The sequence below is a fragment of the Gastrolobium bilobum genome, unplaced genomic scaffold (assembly GCF_033153095.1).
Source record: "Gastrolobium bilobum isolate Gb01-03AN ecotype WA unplaced genomic scaffold, APGP_CSIRO_Gbil_v1 utg38290, whole genome shotgun sequence".
Classification (NCBI taxonomy): domain Eukaryota; kingdom Viridiplantae; phylum Streptophyta; class Magnoliopsida; order Fabales; family Fabaceae; genus Gastrolobium; species Gastrolobium bilobum.
Genome location: NW_026895641.1, coordinates 61,778 through 84,584, shown reverse-complemented (window position 1 = coordinate 84,584; position 22,807 = coordinate 61,778). Strand labels below are relative to the sequence as shown.

Here is a 22,807-nt window from a genome sequence, read left to right as displayed (position 1 = left end):
GTTCATGAGAATCACTTGATCTCTCGCATCCGGACATGGATCAATAGGGAATGATTTGTGGCTTTCCAGCATACTCTAAGGGAAAGAAATTCTTGTGTGAATTGGTTAGCAAATTATATCCTTGACAATGAAGAGCATGAAGATCATTGGGTGTGGGGGATTCTCCCCCCGACATCCACCTCTTACTGATAACTGATGTGGCTTCTTGTTGGAAGGCTACTTGTAATAGTTAGCTTTTATGTTTTGTTTTGTGCTGTCATTTGTATGGGCTTAGGCCTTTTCTTTATATAAAAAAAAAAAACGGGGGCAATTCACAAATCAATTTCATTGGTTAAATTGTATTGAAAACTTATTCATGAAGATTTCACTCCCGTGTCCACGCCCATACCAAAATACCAAACTAACACCTAACCTAGCCATATACAAGGGGAAAGAAAAGAAAAGCTTTATCTGGAAATTGAATTGGGCTTGAAAGCAAAAAAAGGAGGATGTATTGTTTTGGGCCGTCACAAAAGAAGGATCCATGGATGAATTAATAAAAAATATCTAAGCCATCTTATGATCGATATCTAATATCTTCCATTTTTTCTTTCTGTTCCTTCGTCAGGCATTCTGAGCAGGGTAGGTTATTTGATCCATCATTCCGCTTCCTTCTTTCTTCGTATGGCATTGCATAGTTGTTTCATTTGTATAATTTTCATTCTTCCGAGAAAATAAAGTGGTTCTTTTGTCAAATTCAATTCTACACCTGATACTGATACCATTGAATTACCCTGTTTGTTTATGTATAATTTTTCGCTTTCCTTATTTGTTCTTCTGCGCGTATGGTTTCTCCAATCCCAGTCGAATTCAATTATAAGAAAATGAATCATTACCTAGAAATTCCGGTTTAGATCTGGCTGATTTATTGCATTTACATGTTTTTTTATTTTTGTTTCTTCTTTTCGCTAATAGATGACCGACAGAGCAACAAACACACGAGTTGGTTATCACACAAAGTCTTGTTTGGTTCCTGTCCTATGTTGGATTAATCGAATTTTTTTATGTTTCATCGTAAGTGTCTATGAGTATGAGATGAGGATTTTATGTTTGATGTTTTTTTGTTTTTTTTTGCAGAGGAGAATACTTGTAGTGTACTTGATGGATAACATACCAGAGCATATAGTGTGGGAGATAATGAGTAGGATAAAGAAAACGAGTGACAGAAACTCTGTTTCCATAGCTTGTAAACGGCTTTATCATTTAGATAATGCACAAAGGCATTCTCTAAAAGTTGGATGTGGAATGGATCCTGCAGATGAAGCTTTGACCTGTCTATGCACGAGGTTTCTCAACTTGTCCAAAGTTGAGATTACATACTCTGGTTGGATGTCAAAGCTAGGAAAACAGTTGGATGATAAGGGACTTTTTATTCTTGCAAATCAATGCCCTTTACTCTCTGATCTCGCCTTGAGCTACTGCACGTTTATCACTGATGTTGGTCTTCGTTACTTGGCTTCTTCTTCCAAATTGTCATCTTTGAGATTGAATTTCACCCCAAGAATCACTGGCTGTGGCATTCTGTCTCTTGTTGTCGGTTGCAAGAAACTCTCTAGGCTTCACCTTATTAGATGCCTTAATGTGAGCAGTGTGGAGTGGCTTGAATACCTTGGCAAGCTTGGAACACTTGAGGAACTCTCCATTAAGAACTGTAGAGCCATTGGTGAAGGTGACTTAATTAAGCTTGGCCCTGGTTGGCAAAAACTTAAAAGGTTGCAATTTGAGGTTGATGCTAATTACAGATATATGAAAGTTTATGATCGTCTATCTGTGGATAGGTGGCAAAAGCAGCATGTCCCATGTGAAAATATGCTGGAACTTAGCCTGGTAAATTGCATCATCAGTCCTGGGAGAGGACTTGCTTGCGTGTTGCGGAAGTGCAAGAACTTGGAAAAAATTCACCTAGACATGTGTGTTGGGGTAAGGGACTTTGACATTATTTGTTTATCTCAAAGGTCAAGTGACCTTCAATCAGTTTCATTCAGAGTTCCATGTGATTTTTCTCTGCCTTCCTTGGTGAATAATCCACTGAGATTAACAGATGAGAGTCTCAAAGCCTTAGCTCAAAACTGCTCAAAGCTTGAATCAGTGAGGATATCTTTTTCTGATGGGGAGTTCCCCTCATCCTCCTCATTCACACTAAGTGGAATACTTTGCTTAATTCAAAAGTGCCCAGTTCGGCAGCTTGCTCTTGATCATGTGTATTCCTTCAATGATGTTGGAATGGAAGCTCTTTGCTCGGCAGAATATCTTGAATCTCTTGAACTTGTCAGGTGCCAAGAGATTAGTGATGAGGGGCTACAGCTTGTGAGTCAGTTTCCCCGATTGTGCATTTTACGGTTAAGCAAGTGTTTGGGGATCTCAGATGATGGATTAAAGCCACTTGTTGGATCATTCAAGTTGGATTTCCTGGCCGTTGAAGATTGTCCTCAAATTTCTGAAAGAGGTGCTCAAGGAGCTGCAAAGTCTGTGTCTTTCAGGCAAGATTTATCTTGGATGTACTGAACCTGTTGGGTTTTATGGACATTGTGAAGTCCATGGTCATTTTTACAAGCTTACATGCAGCCTCGACTTTCACAATGCTTCTTTATATCTAAATGTTGTATATCATACATATACATACATAAGATAATTCTGTTGTATTTATTTTGTACATCTTGTCATCAAATAAATAAATCTCCAGCAATATATGATCTATATTATTCAGCCAAATGCTTCACTACATATTTGAAATTGGAACTTTCTGCATGCTTTAAGATATGAACCTTTTTGGCCATGGGCTCGCATTGGCAGCACCAAAGCCTATGCCATTGGTGTAGCAGTCTTTTTGAAGTGAATGTTGTTGAGATATATAGTCCCACATTGGTTGAAGAGCAACTAAGGTGGAGTTTATAAGGCCTTGGGCACTCCCACCCTTTGAGCTAGCTTTTGAGGTGGTGTATCCCAAGGTTCTTTACATGGTATCAGAGCCTCACCGTCCCCCACTTTAAAGTGGAAGCACAAAAAAGGTAAACCAAAGATTGGGCTTGTTGCATAATCCATGCTTCAAGCCAAGAGGGCTCTTGCGTGAGGGGGCGTGTTGAGATATATAGTCCCACATTGGTTGAAGAGCAACTAATGTGAAGTTTATAAAGCTTTGGGCACTCCCAATACCTTTGAGCTAGCTTTAGAAAACTTCTTGGATGAACTGCAGAATGGTTACGGGAAGGAAGTTCTTAGCATGTTGCAGTTTTATTCTCTCTGAACTCGGTATGCCTTGCCCACCCAAAATCTAAACTAGCTATGAATACATCTATGCATTTTCTTTTCTGGAATAAGTATCAGTGCTTTGGCCAACTCAACTTGTTTATTAGATCTCTATGTTTTTCTTTGTGTTTTTTGCCCCTTCAGTACCCTGCCTTGGATCTAACCAATGAAATATTTCAGGTAGAAATCTAGATTATTGTTCATTGTGATTTAAATTTTTTTTTTTGTATACAATTGTGATTTAAATTTTGTTCATATGTCGGTTAGATTATGAAAGAGTTTATTTTTAAATTGAATTTCTTTGGGCATTTTAAAGCAATTTTTATTATTATTGTTTTGAACTGTTGTCTCATTTGTTAAAATTGATTGTCTAAGGTTTGTTATTATTATTTTTAAAATGATGCTAAAATTCCACATCTAGAATAAACTCTATAAATCCAAGAAGCAGCAAAATCCTACCTTAGAATCAATTTTACATTCTAGAAATTTATAACAATTGGTTTTTGAAAAATTATTTAATTGGGTTGAGTTTTTACTAGTTTAAGTCCTGGTTGAACAAAAATGACTAGAATCATCCAAATTAAAACCGAACATTTATGATGTTTTGGGCTGGTGATTCAGCCTAAGATCCAGCAGTGTTGGCACACAATTAGTTCTAGGACCTGCCTTATCTCTCCCTCTAGCAATTCGAGGTCAACCTTACCGAAGCCATGATCCTCACCACTGTCTTACTTTATTATCTCATTTGCAATATGAAGACTTTGATTCTCAAGGAGAAACTACAATTACATCCCCGCCCCATCCCAACCAAGAAAGGAGATTTAAAATGGTGCTCAAGATACGATATCTTAAAATTATTGCGTGCTCTTGTTTTTCTTTTTTTCATCAGTTTATCGATTTTTTGATTATTCCAATTCAACTGTTCAAGTGATCAGGAAGTATCACAAGGATAATAAATTTTTTATACATTCAAATTTTGTCGTTCATATCCATGTGGATTTATACATTCAATTAAAATAGATGTTAATATTCATGTGGATTTATACATTCAAATTGTTTACGAATCCTTTTTATTGTGTGTCTCTCGGTAGAAAAGAAGGCAACAAACTAGAAACGCGGGCTATTTCGAAATAAAGAGATGTGTCCAAACCAAATTCTTTATCCAATTATTAAATAATGCTAATAAAATTTTCTCTGGGCCCAAAGCTAAGCTGAAATGAGCAAATGTTTAAAGATCAGAAATAAAATGTGCTAGTGTTGGACCAACTTACGAGTGAAACCGTGATTATAAGAGATTTTTCTTGCACAGTAAACTGAGAGACATTGGTGGTAGATATAACATATTATGTATGACGTTTAAAAAAATCTGAAGTGTCATATTCGACACTTCAACATGTGTTGTATAGTATTTTTAGTTCTAACTATTAAATTGATTGAATTACGATTATCATTTTATTGAGTTTAATATAAATATTTGAGATATTATGTTTCTTTGTAAAATTAATAGGTATTACAAATTTAGTTTTATTTTTTTATTAAATTATTGAATGTTAAATATAATATACACTACATAAATTAAAATATTATTTAATATCAAAATATGTCACGTCGAAATCTAATATTTTTTAAAACTAATGTATTGGAATGTTATGTCGTATCCCGTGTCGATATCTATGCACCATAGAATATAATTGGTACATATTTGATTTATAAAAGTGTTTTATAAGAGTTATGTTGTAGGAAAAGTGATTGTGTAATGTTATAGAGATTCGTTTTGCGTGCAGTAATCTTATTTTATTTTCAAAAAGTGTAAGCCTCACAAAATATCGTGTGTGTAAAAAACTTTGTTATGTCATGTTAAATAATAAATGCAAATCCCTTTATAAAATGGGTGAGGATACACATAAAGAGGGGTATATACGCAAGCTCTGAACTCTCCCAAGCCTCAATCCCATATCTCTCTCGGAAACGTACGCATTGCCATTTTCATGAAGGGGGAACATGGATACGAAAGAATATTCAAAAGCAGTAACAGAAGTTGATAAAAGAGAAGACACAACAAGGTTGCAATATTTAGATTAAGATTCACAATTCCCACACTGCAATGACACTTGCACAAATTTGCACAGCACTAAAGTAGGAAAATGATAAAGATATAATCATAGCACACTTTGTTCGTATCTTTTCTTCTTGGGATTTTCCTACCCACTTTCTCTCTCCCTCTCTTTCTCAAAACCCAAAGGCAAATAGGTAAAGCCTAACTACACTTCTCTCATGGAAGAAGGACAAATCTCTTGGTCCAAAGAGAGCATTGTGCAAAACCCAAAAACTTCGCGTGCTTTCTCGCTTCTCTCTTAGGAAAACCCACCTTCTCTTTCTCCCAAACCCCTTAAAATGCAAACCCTTCACACACACACACACACACACCTAGCTGTAGTCTGAGCTTGACTGTGTTTACTGTTTAGGGGATTAGGGCTTATAGACCGACATTCTTTGTGGTGTGGCTCTTTCTACAGAATGTTTCTTCAAATATCATGACACACATATAAGTATTCCACTTGCAAAGCCACCTTGGAAAATGTCCAAACTTGGTGTATGTTTGTGCGTGCGTGAGGGAGAGTGTCGTGTTGACGCTTCTGCATGGATTCTTGAGTCTTGACGAAGCCAAATAGTTAACAAGATTGACTTACAAAGTTTTAACCAATTAACCCCAAGTTGCAGCTCGAGTGGACTATAGCTCCAGAATCGACCTGATAATTGATGAAGTTATGGGTTCGATTTTTACGAGAAGTATTTTGATATCAATGGTGAAAACTGTTAGGCTGCAAGAGACAAAAGAATTAGTGTCTCTTTGTATCATCCTCTCATTTTTAAGCTAAAAGTTATTTATAAGCATAAGTTAGACTAAACAGGTTTTGAAAAAAGCTCTTTTTTTATAACGAAGAAAAAAGTTGCAAACTAAGAGTCTGTTTGGATCCTCTTATTTTTAAGCTAGAAGTTACTTATAAGCTAAAGCTTAAAAAAAGAGATTAAAAAAAGAAACTAAAAGCTGTTTGGAAATTACATAAAAGTTTTAGCTTAAAAATTACTTAAAAGCACGTATTTCAAGAAAATTATCTCTTTTTATTTAAAAAAAAACACACAATTCAAGAAAAATAAATAAGAGCTTAAAAAAAAGCTCCTCCTAAGAGCTTTTAGTCTAGAGTTTTTTTCTTCATTATAAAAAAATAGCTTTTCGTTATAAGAGTTTTTCCCAAAACTTGTTTTGCCTAGCTTATGCTTATAAGTAGCTTATAGCTTAAAAAAGAGAGGATCCAAACAGACACTAAAAGCTTCTATTTTTAAACTCTTATTTTTTTTCTTGAATTGTGTGTTTTTTTTAATGAAGAGTGATAAAGATAGACAGAAACAATTTTTTTAAAATATGTGTTTTTAAGTAATTTGTAAGCTACATTTTTTATGTAATTTTCAAACAATTTTTAACTTATAAGTAGTTTTTAATTTAAAAATAAACTTTTTTTTTTTAGCTCTTTTTCTTTATGTGTATCCTCACCCATTTTAGAGGTGGGACCGGTAAAATTCGTAGACTTCTCATCCTTAGATAGAAGAAAGGATTTTGCGTATTATTGGAGAATATGATTCGGAACGAGAATGAGAAGATGATATCGACTAAAGTTTTGCTTATAAGTTATAGGTTTAGTTTGGTCACTTCGGTGTACGTAAATGGAAGTCATGATGCAAATAGTGAACTGGTAACCAATAATGTCAACAGTTTCTCAACAGATGTCAAAGGTGGCCGAAAAACGTAATATATAAGGGATATATTTTTTTTATGTTGTAGGAAAAAAAATTATTTCATGTTGTAGAAATAAAAATATAAGTGGGACCCACATGTAAAAAGAGAGAGAAAAAAGAGTGATGGGACCCAATCCCTTTTTATGTAAGAGAGTTGTTTATCTCATTTAAAATGAGATAAACATAACCTAATATATAAAGTATACTTTCTTTCTTGACCATCATTGTAACGAGATACTATTTTACTTACAATCTCAACAGTTTCCACGTATTTCTGACTGTAGCGAAATCAGAAATTTTTTTATGGGGCAAAAATAAAATACTACAATTAGAACTGTTACTATGAATAATAAAACGGAAAATATTTTCTTCTTTTAAAAGAGAAATTTTTTCTTCCGCTAGTAATATCATAGTATAAGTAGGATTTACAAAATAGTGAAAAGAAAAGAAAAATTAAGATGGAATCCACTTATCCATGAGTCACTAGTGAGAGAAAATTTTTATCCTTTAAAAAAGAGAAAATGTTTTTTCATAATAAAATAAATTAACTATTATAAATATTTTTTAAAGAGGAATTAACTATTAACACTATTAATTATTATTATTAAATAAATATTATTTTTTATATATAATAATAAAATAATCAAAATTTTGGTGGAGTTATTGTCAATGCCCGTCCTTTCCCTGTCCATCCCTGCTGACTAAGAGTAATTACATTTTTGTTGGATCTTTAAAATTATACATTTCTTTTTAAGGCAAAATTGTTTGTCATTTTAAATGACATAACACTCTGTTTTTTTTAAAAGAGAGACAGACACAGAAAAAAAAATTATTTAAATTTTAAATTAAAAAAAACCATTCACTTTCTCTCTCCCATGATTTCCATTTTTCTGTGTATATCTCTTTCATAAAATGACATAACTTATATTATTTAAAATAACAATCACCAAAGACCAAATCCTTCTTTTAAAATAGGGGTTTAACAAGAGAGCCTTTCAATTTCTTGCAGAGAAAAAAAAATAGTGGGGTTCAACTTTTTTTTTAAAACAAAAAGACAAGGCAAGGAAATCAAAGGATCACTAAAATATTCCTTCTAAGAAAATAAAATTTTCAGTCAAGTTGTTTTATGATATAATTAGGTCCAAATTTGGGATGGAATGGTAAAACCGTAAATTAATGGTCGGTAATTTATAATATATTAATCTGGAAAGGGGAATGTCCAATGACATTACCAGGTCACCAAATCGTAAAGATTTTGACAGCTTTATATGACGATGAATTTAATTTAAACATGCAGAACTTTTGAGGCACAACTATCAAAATGTCACATAAAAATTATTTCATTCTGCCGCGTTTAAAATTATTTTCCATTATGTAAACAAGATAATAGCAGGACATATTTTTTTCATGCGGTAAAATGTGTTCAGTTGGATTTAACTGCGAAATCAACGGTGACATTTTAGAAAATTATTTGAGAGTCATAATATATATATATATATATTTTTTTGGATATAATGGTGGTATGAGATTTAAATATAGAATTTATCATCTATCATTTAACATAACCACAAAAAGTTTCCTACACACACAACATTTTGTGGGGCCCACAGCAAAAAAAAAAACTTTGGCACGCAAAACGAATCTCTATAACATAACACAATCACTTTTCTTACTACATAACTTTTATAAAACCCTTAAACATATAATACTATCCAAATTCTTTATCACTAGATCAATATTGGCTTATCGATATTTTTTTTTCAAATCGTGTCAAATTGGTCAAGTAAAATAAAAATAAGGTAAAAATATTTTTACTTTCTGTGTTAATTTTTTTTCCATATTCAACTAAAAGTAATGAATCCTATTAGAAATACAAGAGAGAGAAAATTTTAATAAAATCAATACACTTTTATGTAAGTATGATAAAAAAATAAAAGCAAAAATCTCATTCCCAAAAATAATATTTGTTATACACAAACATTAATTAGAGTATTAATCTATAAAATTATAAAATTTATAATTGAATGATGAAAAATATATAATTATGACAAAATATGCGTGGGAAAATACGTTAATAACGTCATCTAATTGAAAAGGTGACATGTATCTAACTCGTGGAGTTGTGCTATAAAAATTAATCTAACATAAATTTGGAGAATAATATTGTAACAACCAAATAAAATTATTATCAATATTACTACCAATCAATTTCATCGTTAGATCGATTATATTGATCCAACGATTATATTTATTTTCATCTTTGTATGGTTACGATTCCTCATGTTTAAACTTTATATTTATTTTCACCTCTGTATAGTTGTAATTTCCACATTTAATGCTTTTATATTAAATATGGAGAATCATAACCATACAAAGATGAACATAATCGATGTAACGGTAAAATTGATTGATAGTAATATTGATAATAACACTAATTAATTGTTACAATATCCTGCTCTATAAATTTTCCTTAAAAAGTTCAAAAGTGGATCATATAATGTTTAGCATTTGAAGCACTCCAATTGAACATTTTACAACTATATCTATTCATATTCCTTTTCCCTTTAGTCTATTACTTGTAACATCAACCAAAATGTCATTTTTTGGCAAAAAAATTATTCAAATATCACGCGAACAGTACTTATTACGTAATTCACTACGACCGGCAGCGAATTATGTTTGTCAATAATTTTTTGACACCGTGACATATTTTTGCATAAAAAAGCTGACTAGACGAAATTCGCTACTAGTAATAACGAATTTGGTACGTAATGTGGCCATGTGTCATGAAATCATAAGCGACGAAAGTCACTGCCTGTCGTAACGAATTGCATCGAGTGACAATCTGATAAAAAATACTATTTATGTGATATTTGATTAAAAAAATGTCAAAAAATAATACTTTTGATCACTGTTCGCTATTGCTTACCATTGCCAAAGTCAATAAAACTATTTACGAATAAAAAATCAAAATCAAAATCGTAGCTATAAATATCGAAAAAACTATTTAAAAAGTTAACAGAAATATAATATAGAAATTTATACGGACAAATCTTGACATCCTGGAATCCCATTAACTGCAGCATGGTAAGTCTACGGTGAAAGCATTTGAAGTTTTGAACTCAAACTCAACTCAACTCAACTCTGAGCCTTGTTGGGTTGGCAATGTCTAATCCATCAACTATGCATAATAAATTCTTGACCTCAGAAAGACCGCTGACATGATTCATAACGCAATCAAATCTTACTCTGCATCTGAGTATTTTGTGACTCAAGATTGTGTAAACAGTGTTATACTTATTAAACGGGAGAAATTATTACATTACACTGTTTTATCATATATATATATATATATATATATATATATTGTTTATGCACATAGAAAATTGTGATTTATAATTAGGGTTGGGTAACTTAAAAAAAAAAAAATTTGTGATTTACATGCGACCCCCGAAAATATGTTTTGTTTGCTATTGGTCCCCGCATATACTCACGAATAGACATCTTAAAATGGGAGGAATATTTGAATAACTTAAGAAAATGTACTGGAGCGGCTGACTAAACTGAAATACGTAACATTTTTTGGTTTTTAGTTTGCTAAATTGAGTTTGGGTGAAAAAGTAATTTTAATTTTTTTTCTTCAATTAAGGTTTTTAGATACAAATACATTACTTACAAATATTTTAAAAGCGATTTTATCAACCATGTACGAGGTAAGGGAAACCTTGAGCTTGTTTGACTGTGTTCTGATTTTTTTTGTTCTTAAAACTGTTTTATAAAATAATTATGGAAACAGTTATTTTCTATATATTTTTTTTTTTGAAAGTTAAAAATCAAAACAGAAAACAAAAACAACTCAGACATGTTTTCTAAATTTGATTTTAAAAAAAAAACAGTTATAGTTTTCAAAACATTTTTTACAAAACAGATCTTATCAAACGAGTTTTTTAATTTTTTTTGTTCTGAAAATTAAAAAACTGTTTTGCAAAACAGAAATCAAACAAAGCCTTACTTTGCAGTTCTCAAATAATGATTTTGTGTACAAACTGTAAACTAAACATACTTTAAATATACTTTGACTTGACTTCATTAGATTTAATTTAACTCAGTCAGTCACTTCAAAAAATATTAAAATTAATTACTATTTTTTTAAAATTAATCAAAATTTTATTTTAAATAAAATATATGTATTTTAAGTAATAAACTCAAAATATTTCAATATATATAAGTTAATTAAAGTATAGTACACGTTAATTAATAAAATATAAAATTGACATATTTAAAAAAATAGTTATAAGAAAAAAATAAAACCAACCGGTAAGTTTGAGTAGGAGTAACCCCTAATTCATAAAGGATCAGACTATATATGCCAACAAATGCAACAATTAATTAGTTCACACTCGATTTGAATTTATTTAATACGCAATTTAAATTTAACAGAAAAATAATTAATTTTAATAACACCTTAGACCATAACATCAAGGAATATTAATTAACTATACGGCAAAGCAATCTGTCACCAAATTATAAATTAATTTGTGGAAACCAACATTTAAAATAAGAATTTTATAAGAGTTATGTTGTAGGAAAAATGATTGTGTAATGTTATAGAGATTCGTTTTGCTTGCTTTAGTTTTTTATTTTTTATTTTTGGCTTTAAAAAGTGAGGACCCCACAAAATGTTGTGTGTGTAGAAAATTTTTTTGTGTAATGTTAAAGGACAAACTAAAATCCCTTAAAATAAATAAATCAATACACATATTATTTATTAATGTCCGGAACTATAGCATAATTGTATTTATAATCGGCCGCTTCCTAATTCAAGCAGTCATATACATGTGAAGCAATAATCTCTTAATTAAGTACACTTCATAAACTCCCATTTCTCATGAAAACTGAAAACATATAAGTGTTGCCAACAGTTTCATCTAATGAGCATTCGCTACTCAATTAATTTTCGAACTCTTAAACCCACAAAACATCCTACCAGTTACAAACCACCATACCTATCTCACACAAATTATCTTCCACAAGCAATTCTGTATTCAGAATGATCTTAATTAAATGATGTAATCTTAGTGAGACGGGCACCGCAATAATGATTTATATCTTATTCGATAAAATAATATTTATATATGATCTTATGTAATCACTAAAATAATACTTGCACATTATATAATCTTATACATGTTATTAAATAATATTTCAATTTCATTATATTTTTTAAATGATCTAAATTATACACATACCCCACATAAGAAATCCGTAAATTCCGAGTAACCTACTAACCAATGTTATTAGAACTGGACTGGTCATTGACCCGGTCGAGGTACTGAGTTATTGGGTCAATAGTTCAACCGATGGGTCACTGGTTGAACCGCATAAACCGCATATATATATAAATTTATATTTTATACTTAATTATATAATAAATATTTTAAATGATGTCATCTAAACAATAACTTGATGTAGTTTAGTGGTATTTGCTAACTTGATGTAGTTTAGTGGTATTTGCTATGTGGTATAAGTGGTTCGAATTCCATTAGATACAATTTTTGAAATAATTCTCTTAACTTAATAGTTATATAATAAAGATATTAAATGATGTATTTTTTCAACCCGTGACTTAGTGGTATGAAAAGGCACTTCTCACTCTAATCTGCTGGGTTCGAATATGATGATCTAGTGGTATGAAAAGGCACTCCTCACTCCAACGTGCTGGATTCGAATCCGATCTTAATAAGAGTGCTACTATCTCCCTCGTTAAATTTAAATCAATAATAAATGGGAAAAGTGTCTATCATTTAAAATTACACAACTTACATCCTTTCACTCTCACAAAGAGGTGGGACCCACACCTTTATTTTTTTTTGTTAACTCTTTCTCCTCCTTTATCTATCTCTTTCTCTCTCTTAAAATGACACAACTTTACATCCTTTAAAATTATACACACTTTTCCCATAATAAATATACTCTTATTTATATATTTTATAAAAAAATTCTTTAGGTTTATTTTTTTATTTTTTCTTTCCGCTATCTTGTCTTTGGGTTAAGAACATTTTTCGATGCGATGCCACACTGAGCATGCAGAGGTTTTTTTTCCTTCTTTTTTTGGTACAACTTGTGCAGAAAACAGGCTTGATCTTATGTACGTGCGCAACACTTGATCGGAAAAAGATTTGTACTACCGTATTTCTTTGGCAAAGGGATTGGCAGTCAAACAAAACAATCCTATCCTTGACGACACCCTTACGCGCCACAACTCAATCTCATCAATCATCGTACACAATTACAATCCTCGTCATCAACATCACAGTTCTGTCATTCTTAATTCCCTCAGTACCCTTTACTATGTCCCTAATACCTCCACAATCCCTCCCTCCCTCCCTTCAGCCATAATTCAAGCTACACACACAACTAGAGGTCCAGTGTCTGTAACTTTAAAAGCGCGAGACATCCTACGAAGCACCATGTTAACGTAATACTTTAAAAGAAGATGTCTTTATCTTTTTAAATGAAATAATTTATGTTATTTCATTCTTATAAAAAGATAAAATCTAAATCTTTATTTTTTTTGTCTACTTTCTCTTACATGATTTATATCTTTTTTCACTTAGAACGACATAACTTTTTTTTTTTTGGTATATTGCCAGGAGGTATTTCCATTCAACCTTCTCCGGGCACCATGCCCTCGAGGTACGGCCCGTTTAGGCTAGCCCCTTATTATAACAAAACGACATAACTTTACATCCTTTTAAATGATACATATTTTTTCCAAATAATAATTACTTCTAGAATATTATTTTTCATGTTACATCTTATACAACATAAAAAAAAACCTATTGTATCATATAACATAAAAATATGGATGAGACTATTGTTTCATATTACATGAAAAATAATATCTTAATAATAATAATATAATAATGTTAAAGAAGTATATAAATTCATGAATAGACCTTCACTTAAAAGTTTAAGTTTTTTTGGTTGAATTAATATCTCACATAGTATCATATTCTGGATTCAATCCTGATCGCCTCCTATTTTTTCTTGTGAAATTTCTTAACACATGTAGAAAAACATGTCCATTGTCCATCGTTCATATCTAATGGTATAAAATTATTGATGAGTTTTCACTCAACAACTTAAACTTTTAAATTAAATTAATTTTTTACAAAAATAATAATTACAAATTGTGTCTAGATTGTTTATTCAGTTTTCATATATACAGTTTGTGTCAGTATACCATAACTACTAGGGAACACCGGTTTTTTATTTTTTATTTTAATTTTTTACATCTCTCTCTCCCTTCTCATCTTATAATCTGATTCATTTCCTCGATAAAGGCTAGATGACTTGAAACGGGCCTAGGGATGTTCATGATCTTCCCCCATGGGAAAGACAAGCGCGTAAGTATGCTGGATTACGGTCTTGTCCAAATTGACAGCAATATCTATATTTCACATCTCTCTATTAATAAAAATCCCATTTATTTATTTCATAGATAAAATAAAATCATAATTTCAATTTTTCATTTTTCATTTTAAATTGACTAAAGTGGTATAAATATTGTTTTCAGGTTATGAGTTTCACAAGCCAATAGCCATCACTGAAATGCTTCATCAAGCACCCGAATCACTGAACCTTGTTGTGGTTCAAACATTCCCCACCATAACCCGTTTCCCATTTGAACCATACCCGGGTCCAAATCACTTCGTCAAGTTGCTCTCTCCTTCAGCTCCACATCATGCAGAAACCAACGAAACGAAAGATCTCGAAGGAATAGCTGCCATTGTTGGACAGCACGTCCTCTTCGGAGACAAAAACGACAAACCCAGTGAACACAAAACGGCAACGACCATTCCCGCGACACAAAACGATAACCTTTCGGTAAGTAAGAGATACAGAGGAGTGAGGAAGAGACCATGGGGGAGGTGGTCGGCGGAGATACGCGATCGAATCGGTCGGTGCCGCCACTGGCTCGGCACCTTCGACACAGCCGAGGATGCGGCGCGTGCGTATGACGCTGCGGCGAGGCGCTTGAGAGGCTCCAAAGCTCGAACAAACTTCGAGATACCCTCCGTTTTGCCTCTCTCTTCGCCGACAACTTCGTCTTCTTCGACCTCGGAAGTGAAGAAGATGACCAGTGGCGGGACTCATAAACCTAAAACCGTACGAAGCAGCGCTATAAGGAAATGCTCTGTGGTTACCTCTGTGGCTCAATTGTTCAGTGAGGTTCCTGAAGTTGGGAGAGGTAATAATAATAATCACCATCATAGCAATGTGGAGCTTGACTTGAAGTTAGGTGTGAGCTCTGTTGGGAGAAACACTAGTGATTAATTAATGGTGTTGTAGGTTAAGTAGGTGGTGGAATATGTATATGCTTAGCTATGTTTCTTTTTGTTTATGGGGTGGTTGTTTTTTTTCGTTATGGTGGTTTTTGATGAATCTGTGTAATCAATGTTCATGCTTTTTTTTGATGAATTTGAATGAGAAAGTGGGTTCAGGGCTGGGAGTTTTTTATGTTGAAGCACATTGTTCTAAGGGCAAGGGGCCATTTGGTTAAGGAAATTTTTTTGGAATAGTAGGGAAATGAGATAGATAGAGAAATGATGGAAAAGATAGATAAAGTGAAAATATAAAAAAAGGTTGTTTGGTGGGAAAAAATTTTACTGGGAAAATTAGGTAACTTTATGAAATCAACAGTGCATTAAAAGCCAGATAATCGGTTTTTCGAAAAATTTCACCTTCAAATTGAGTTTCTAAGCAGTACGGATATCTATGTTTCTCATAAATCTAGACAAATTAGATAGATGGATTTTTGGTGAAAAACGTTGAAACAAACATGGTGTTTCTAAAAGCCATACTTGAGAAAGATAGATATCCGCTAAAAAGTTTCCGAACAAACACCACTTAAGAGTATTTTGGCTAGTGTGTATATATAACTGCAGAAAAGGTACAAGGATATTAAGCTTCTAAGGGTAAATCTATGGTTATGGGTTGAAGTACATGCATTGCATAAAAAAGTATACAGTTCTGACTTTCTAGTTTCTATTCCTTGTCTTCTATTTGGGAGTTGCAGTTGCAGAATCAGTTACAACGAGAGATCAAACAACATATGATGGGGCCAGGCCAGGCTAACAGAGAGTACTACAACGACGTTTATTTTCTTATTCATTTTACTCTCAAATTTTCAGAGGTTTTAATGGTAAAACGAAAATAAAAAATGTCTTCAGAGAGGGCATGGACACAAGTGAAACGATGTTGTGTCACCAAGGACTGCAATCTTACGCAATCTTCAGTTCAGCTGAAGCGTGTGGGGACCCTACATTATTATTATTATTATTATTTTGTGTGGCTCTCACGCTTCACTTCTAACTTTTCTCTCTGTGTTGAATATATATATTTATCTCCCACTTTCCAAGATTACATGCATTTGGCAGTATACCAAGCCAAATGATCCAATCTCAAGAAATTAATACGAATACCAATCATCATCCTGTCAAGTACAGAGTACAAATTAACTTTGGAAGAGGGAAGCAGTGAAACCACAAGTGCGACGCTCTTATCTTGATCCTTTTATTTTTAGTTTTCCTTTTAAAAAAAAATAATAATAACTTTTTTTTATATTAAAGAAAAAAACAAAAAATTCCTAAAATTTTTAGGAGGAGTTTTTTTAAGCTCTTATTAATTTTTTTTTGAATTATATATATTTTTTAAAATGAGAAGTCATAGAAATAGAGAGATTTTTCTTGAAATATATATTTTTAATTAATTTTTAAACTAAAATTTTTATGTAATCTTTAAATAATTTTTAAATTTTTTTAAGCTCTTTATTTTAAGGAAAAAGTTCACCAATGACCCTGTGGTTTACTCCCGAATCATCTATGCCCCTATGATATTTTTTTTATCACATATGCCCCTGTGGTTTGCAAAAGGGTATGTTTTTTTTATCATATATGCTCCTGTGATTTTTTATTTTTTACAACTACAGGGACATATGTGATAAACAAAAAATCAAAGAGACATAGGTGATTCTAAACCAAACCACAAGACGGACATCGGTCAACTTTTTCCTTATTTTAATTGTCAAATTGAAATCGGACCTGAATCTTCCGAAGTTGAAAAAATGGGGCAGCAATTGTGCTTGTTGATCCAGCTGCTTATGCTCACTCAATTATGTATTTTATTAATATCTTATTATACAAATATAATTTTGAAGGTTTAAATTTTATGCAGTTTAAAAAGAGCTGTATATAATATGAAGCTTGACTTAGGTGAGAATATGAATTTTAAAGATGAATAAATTGTCAAAAGAATAGGCATTTAAATTTTAGAGAGGACCTTTTAAGCCATTAAAACAACAGTTGGATTAGTCTCGTATAGGGAATTTTTTTTGAAAAAACAACTACTTGCAAAGTTCCATTAAAGTATTGCAATCAGTTCCACAGATTGTGTGCAACTGGTTGCGCATCAAAACAAGCACGTTGGGAGATCATTTGTAAGCGTTTTTGTGTGCGATAGAAAGAGACACAACTGATCTCTTAATGTGCATGTTTGAAGGAGAGATAAAGAGTGTGATGTTATTATTACAAAAAAAAAAAAAAAAAAGAGTGTGATGTTATTACAAGCCCAAAGGGTCTTTTTTTTTTTTTAAATAGTAATTATGTAGTCATTTATTTGTATTTATTTAGTCCGTTACTTGTATATTGGGCCAAGCCCATTAGGTCAAAATTAGGTCAAGAAGTCTCTATAAATAGAGACTCCTATGTACAGATTCAAATAAAAAAATCAAATATATTTCATAATCCTTTTTCAAGTTGGTATCAGAGCTCTCGATCCTGAGGATTCTGCTTCCGCGCCTATTGTCTTTTTTACAAAACCCTAATTTCTTTGCCTGCTGCCGCCATCAGCTGCCACCGGAATATTTTTTCCGGAGACCTTTTGGACCAAGGGGACCACTGTTGACCTTCTTTTTTTTCGTTCTATCATTCCACGCAACGTTCCTCCGCCACAAACGACCCAAACACCTCCGACCGCCTTCAACCAGTTCTGTCTTCACCGTTTAGAACCTTTTCCGGTGACTTTTCAACCGCAACCACCCACAGACAGGTGCGCGCTCACCGGAAAAATTTCAGCCCGAGAAGCCTTGCCACGCGCTCTCACGCGCCGCCTCTTTATTCGAGAGTGAAGCCCACGCGCAGCTGCTTTCTCCGGCGCGTGGAGGCGCGTCCGGCGGTGTTTCTGGACCGGACCACCACCATTCTTCTCGTCTCCTTGTTCTCTTTCTGGATCTGTGTTGTTTTTTCAGATCGGACATCGTTTGGTATTTTTTTCCGAATTTTTTGGCTTCTTAGAGCCTTTTTCGTTGACTGTTTTGTGCCCTGTTGAGTCTTTTCATTGTGATGTTTGTGAGTTTGCTAAGCATCATCGTGTGTCTTTTCCTTCTAGTAGTACTAAGAGTGTTGAACCTTTTGATCTTATTCATTCTGATGTTTGGGGTCCTTCTAAAGTCCCTCATGCTTCTGGAAATAGATGGTTTGTTTCTTTTATTGATGATTGCACTCGTGTAACTTGGGTTTACTTAATGCATGAAAAGTCTGAGGTACCACATCTGTTCTTTCAATTTTATAAAATGGTTGAGACCCAATTTGGTAGAAAAATCAAGAGACTAAGAACAGATAATGGTACTGAATATGTTAATCACAGTTTTTCCCAATTTATACAAAATCAAGGTATGATTCATGAACTTACTTGTGTAGACACCCCTCAACAAAATGGGGTTGCTGAAAGAAAAAATCGTCACCTTCTTGAAGTTGCTCGTGCCTTACTATTTCAAACACATGTACCCAAATGCTATTGGGGAGATGCCATTCTTACTGCAGCGTTCTTGATCAACCGTCTACCCACTCGGGTTCTCGATCATGTAAGTCCTATTCACTCCATGACTTCTTTTTTTCCTTATGTTCCAACTTTGCAAAGTCTTCCTCCTCGAGTGTTTGGGTGTGTTGTCTTTGTTCATATTCATAAACAGCATCGCAGTAAGTTGGATCCTAGGGCTCTTAAATGTGTCTTCCTTGGATATGCTCCTGATAAGAAGGGCTACAAGTGTTATCACCCTGGTAGTCAGAAATTTTTTGTTTCTATGGAAGTTACATTTCAGGAATCTGAGTCCTTTTTCCAAGGTCCTCATCTTCAGGGGGAGAATAATTCACTAGAAGACTCATCACCTTCCTTCTTTGAATTTGAATCTTCAGTGTCTACTCCTTCATCTGAGTCAGTGTCTCTTCCTCTTGTTCATGTTCCCAATGTGTCTATGTCTGATCCTCCTGTGACTGATCCTCCTATGACTGATACACAACCCACATTGCCTCAGCAGCAACCTCAATCGTCTGAACCACGGGTAAGTCCTGAATCTCATATTTCTGATTTCGTATAAATTGGGAAAAACTGTGATTAACATATTCAGTACCATTATCTGTTCTACTCCTTCACATGTAATGAAGAAAGCGAGGGGGAAAAAATCCTTAATGGGATACATTATTCAACCTTGTTATTATGGCATTTAAGTTAGTATTTGCTATTTTCACCAAAGAAATAACAATTTTTTTTTTTTTTTGCATAAAATATTTTAAAATAACTCACATAAACTTGGGTGGAGTATGAAATACATTAGCTTACGATTTGTTAGAGGCAGGGAAGGAAAACCATTAGTACTTATAAGGGATAGTTTTTTTTTTTTCTATGTATCACAATGATTTTTTTATTCTTTTTCTTGCAATCTATTCTTGAACTTATTTGAGTTCATCAAAACTTTAACTAATCTAGTATAAAGATGACGTTGCTGTTCCTAAATCATTTAAATTTAAATATGATTAACAAATGTTTATCTGAGTAAGGAAAGAAATTTCTACCTATCGATTTCTCACTACAACGCGGAGTTAAAAAAGATTGTCCCCGTCTACTTAATTAGTCCACCATGGACGAGCTATGCATTAAGTGGACTCTCCTAAAGTAAATGTATTTTATCTCGGCATAAATTGAATTAGAATTCAAGATCATTAATTGAATTAGAATAATCCTATATACTTAATCCACGTAATTAATGATAATATTTATTCCTTTTTTTACAAGAGAAATCTATATCAAAAAGTGTGGGTGTAGAGCCCGTTTGTTTGGGTTTCTAAAAAAAAGTAACTTTTATTTCTTTTTTATTTTAAAAGTATTTTTTTACAAAACTGAAAGCTATTTATATTTCATAAAAATATTTAAATTTTGAAAAAAAATATTTGACTTTTTGTTTCTGATTTTTTTAGAGGCTAAAATCTTTAGCTTTTAAAAAAAAAGTAGATATTTTACTTTTTTTTTGTGATTAAGTAGATATCCAAACGAACTTAAAGTAAGAAGTATTTTTTTTTCCTAAAAATAAGCAAAGCATTTTTTGAAGAAAAAAAAAATTCTATACAAACGATCACTTTGTTAAAAGGAGATCAAAAGCCAAGCTTGATTAAAAAAGCCCATGACTAGTCACTTTTAATTAGTCGACCAGGACATAATACAAAATCTAATATTTATTGGTATAAATAATAGGAGAAGGATATTGTAACAATTAAGTTGTGTTATTACCAAGTTATTATCTATCAATCTCACCGTTAGATCAAATATGTTGATCCAACGGTTATATTTATTTCTATCTTTGTATGATCATGATTTCTCAAATTTAATACTTTATATTTATTTTCACCTTTGTATGATTATGATTTTCCATATTTAATGCTTTCAGTTTAAATATGAAGAATCATAATCATACAAAGATGAAAATAAATATAACCGTTGGATCAACATAATCGATCTAACGGTAAAATTGATTGATAGTAACATGATAATAACACAACTTGATTGTTACAATATTCTTCTCCTAAATAATATAAGTAATTGGTGCCATAATCTATGTATAATTTTCGCATGTATGAATTGTCCAGTTAGACGCTTCCTCCAGCTGCGATGGCCACGGGTTTTGCGAATAATCTTACATTTGACGTGACACCTAAAAAACCTGTGAAAGGAAAATCCCAAGACGATGACACTCGTAAAGCATTGTATTTTAAGCGGTACTTTAACTATGTTGACCTTTTCTTCCTCACTTCTGGAGAACACAAACAGTATTGACGAAAAATTCTTAGCTATAGTTGTTGTTCTCTTGCTTTATCCTTCTTATATTTTAAAATATCTGTCATTTATATAAATTACATAATGATTAAAAAGAACTTTTTTTTTTATTATAATCGAGTCCGTTTAATATTATTTTAAACATTATACAATTAGCTTAAATGATATATGAAAGAGATGGGAGGGAGTCATTACTTACATATGGCCATGTAAATCTGTTGGTCTACAATCGTACATGGGTAGGATTGGCCCAATAATCTTAAAATTTGCCATTAGCCCCATCATTCTACATGGGTGCAAGCCCTAGGACATTGCTAATGGGCCGCTGACTGAAAGCCAAGACCAATAATATATTTATCGAAGACTATATATAGAGATAGGGGGTGTAAATAGGCTACGATAGGCTAGATTAAGCTTTGACTTAAATAGGTCAAGTCTGTGTAAAAAAAACATTGAATCTGGTCTGGCCTGTTAGCCTGTGTAGGCTCCAAGTTATAAGTTTGGCCTGATCTATATTTAAAAAAAAAAACCTAGGCCTAGATCTATTAGACTGTTTAATGCTATTAAATATTCAACAATTAAAAGAATAACTAAAATAATATTACTTTATTATTTAAATATATTAAAATAATAATTTTATTCATTTTATTTAAAATAGATAATATGATATAGGCCAGCTTGTAGGCTTATAGGCCCGATATATACAAAAAAGCTTATGGCCTATTTTCTAAATAGATTTTTTTAAAAGTCTAGACCTATTTTATTTTACTATTTGTAACAGACTAAATCTGACCTAATATAGGCTAAGCCGTACGCCTTTGTAGGTCGGCCTAGCCCATTTACACCCCTATATAGAGAGAATAACCAAAAAGAAACACTTTATTTAGGGTTGCAAGTATCAACGTCGAAAACTCGAAATTATAAATGAATTTAGCTCTTACAAAATACACGAAACACTTTTTTTTGTGAAGTTCAGACAAACAATTATGGGGAATATGTTTCTCACAACACAAAAAAAATAGATAAGATCTAGTAAGAAAAAAGAGAAATGAAAAAGTAAATCCCACTCATTTTTGAAAAACATATTTCACATTAATTATTAATCAAAAGCTTGCCTCACCTTAATATGGATGTTCTTAGCTCGAACAAAATTGTCTCATAAAAAATACTCATGGTTTATCCAAAAAAAAAAAATGATAAAGAGCTAAGTTCTTCTTGTTATCCTTATTATTCTTATTATCATCATTACTATTTTATGAAAGATCTAAGTTAAAGAGGATTGTCAATTTGTACTAAAAAAAAAGGATTGTCAATATTGTTGAGATATTTAAGTGTGATAAATCTCACATTGGTTAGTAATGAGCTAAGTGAAAAACATATAAATAAAAGAACCCATGGACCCAATGCATTGGGGCGTTTGGTAGAGGAGAAATTTTTTTTTATCGGGGAATCTCAATTTCAAAAATATGATTTTTTACATTCAGTTTACGATAATATCTAAAAATTAAAAATTTAAAAAAATTCCGTTTTCCGAGATTCCTCAAGAATCCCACGTACC

The 22,807-nt window shown here is 32.3% G+C and overlaps 2 protein-coding genes across 2 annotated transcripts; both read left to right on the top strand.

Moving 5' to 3' along the window:
- The first annotated feature begins 1,140 nt into the window (after positions 1-1,140).
- LOC133286082 (F-box/LRR-repeat protein 14) lies at positions 1,141-2,611 on the top strand. The gene has a single exon (XM_061483432.1). It carries the CDS (start codon positions 1,141-1,143, stop codon positions 2,542-2,544), a length of 1,404 nt encoding a protein of 467 aa, XP_061339416.1. The 3' UTR covers positions 2,545-2,611.
- An 11,848-nt stretch (positions 2,612-14,459) lies between these two features.
- LOC133286015 (ethylene-responsive transcription factor ERF084-like) lies at positions 14,460-15,420 on the top strand. The gene is made up of 2 exons (XM_061483348.1): positions 14,460-14,493; positions 14,660-15,420. Exons 1-2 carry the CDS (start codon positions 14,460-14,462, stop codon positions 15,418-15,420), a joined length of 795 nt encoding a protein of 264 aa, XP_061339332.1.
- The last annotated feature ends 7,387 nt before the right edge of the window (positions 15,421-22,807 follow it).

What these genes read in the sequence shown, in the direction of transcription:
- LOC133286015 (XM_061483348.1), top strand. Translation starts at nt 14,460, where the DNA reads ATGATCTTCCCCCATGGGAAAGACAAGCGCGTAA. An exon ending in TGGGAAAGACAAGCGCGTAA is followed by an intron (nt 14,494 to 14,659) that starts GTATGCTGGATT and finishes TATTGTTTTCAG; the next exon opens with GTTATGAGTTTCACAAGCCA.
- LOC133286082 (XM_061483432.1), top strand. Translation starts at nt 1,141, where the DNA reads ATGGATAACATACCAGAGCATATAGTGTGGGAGATAATGAGTAGGATA.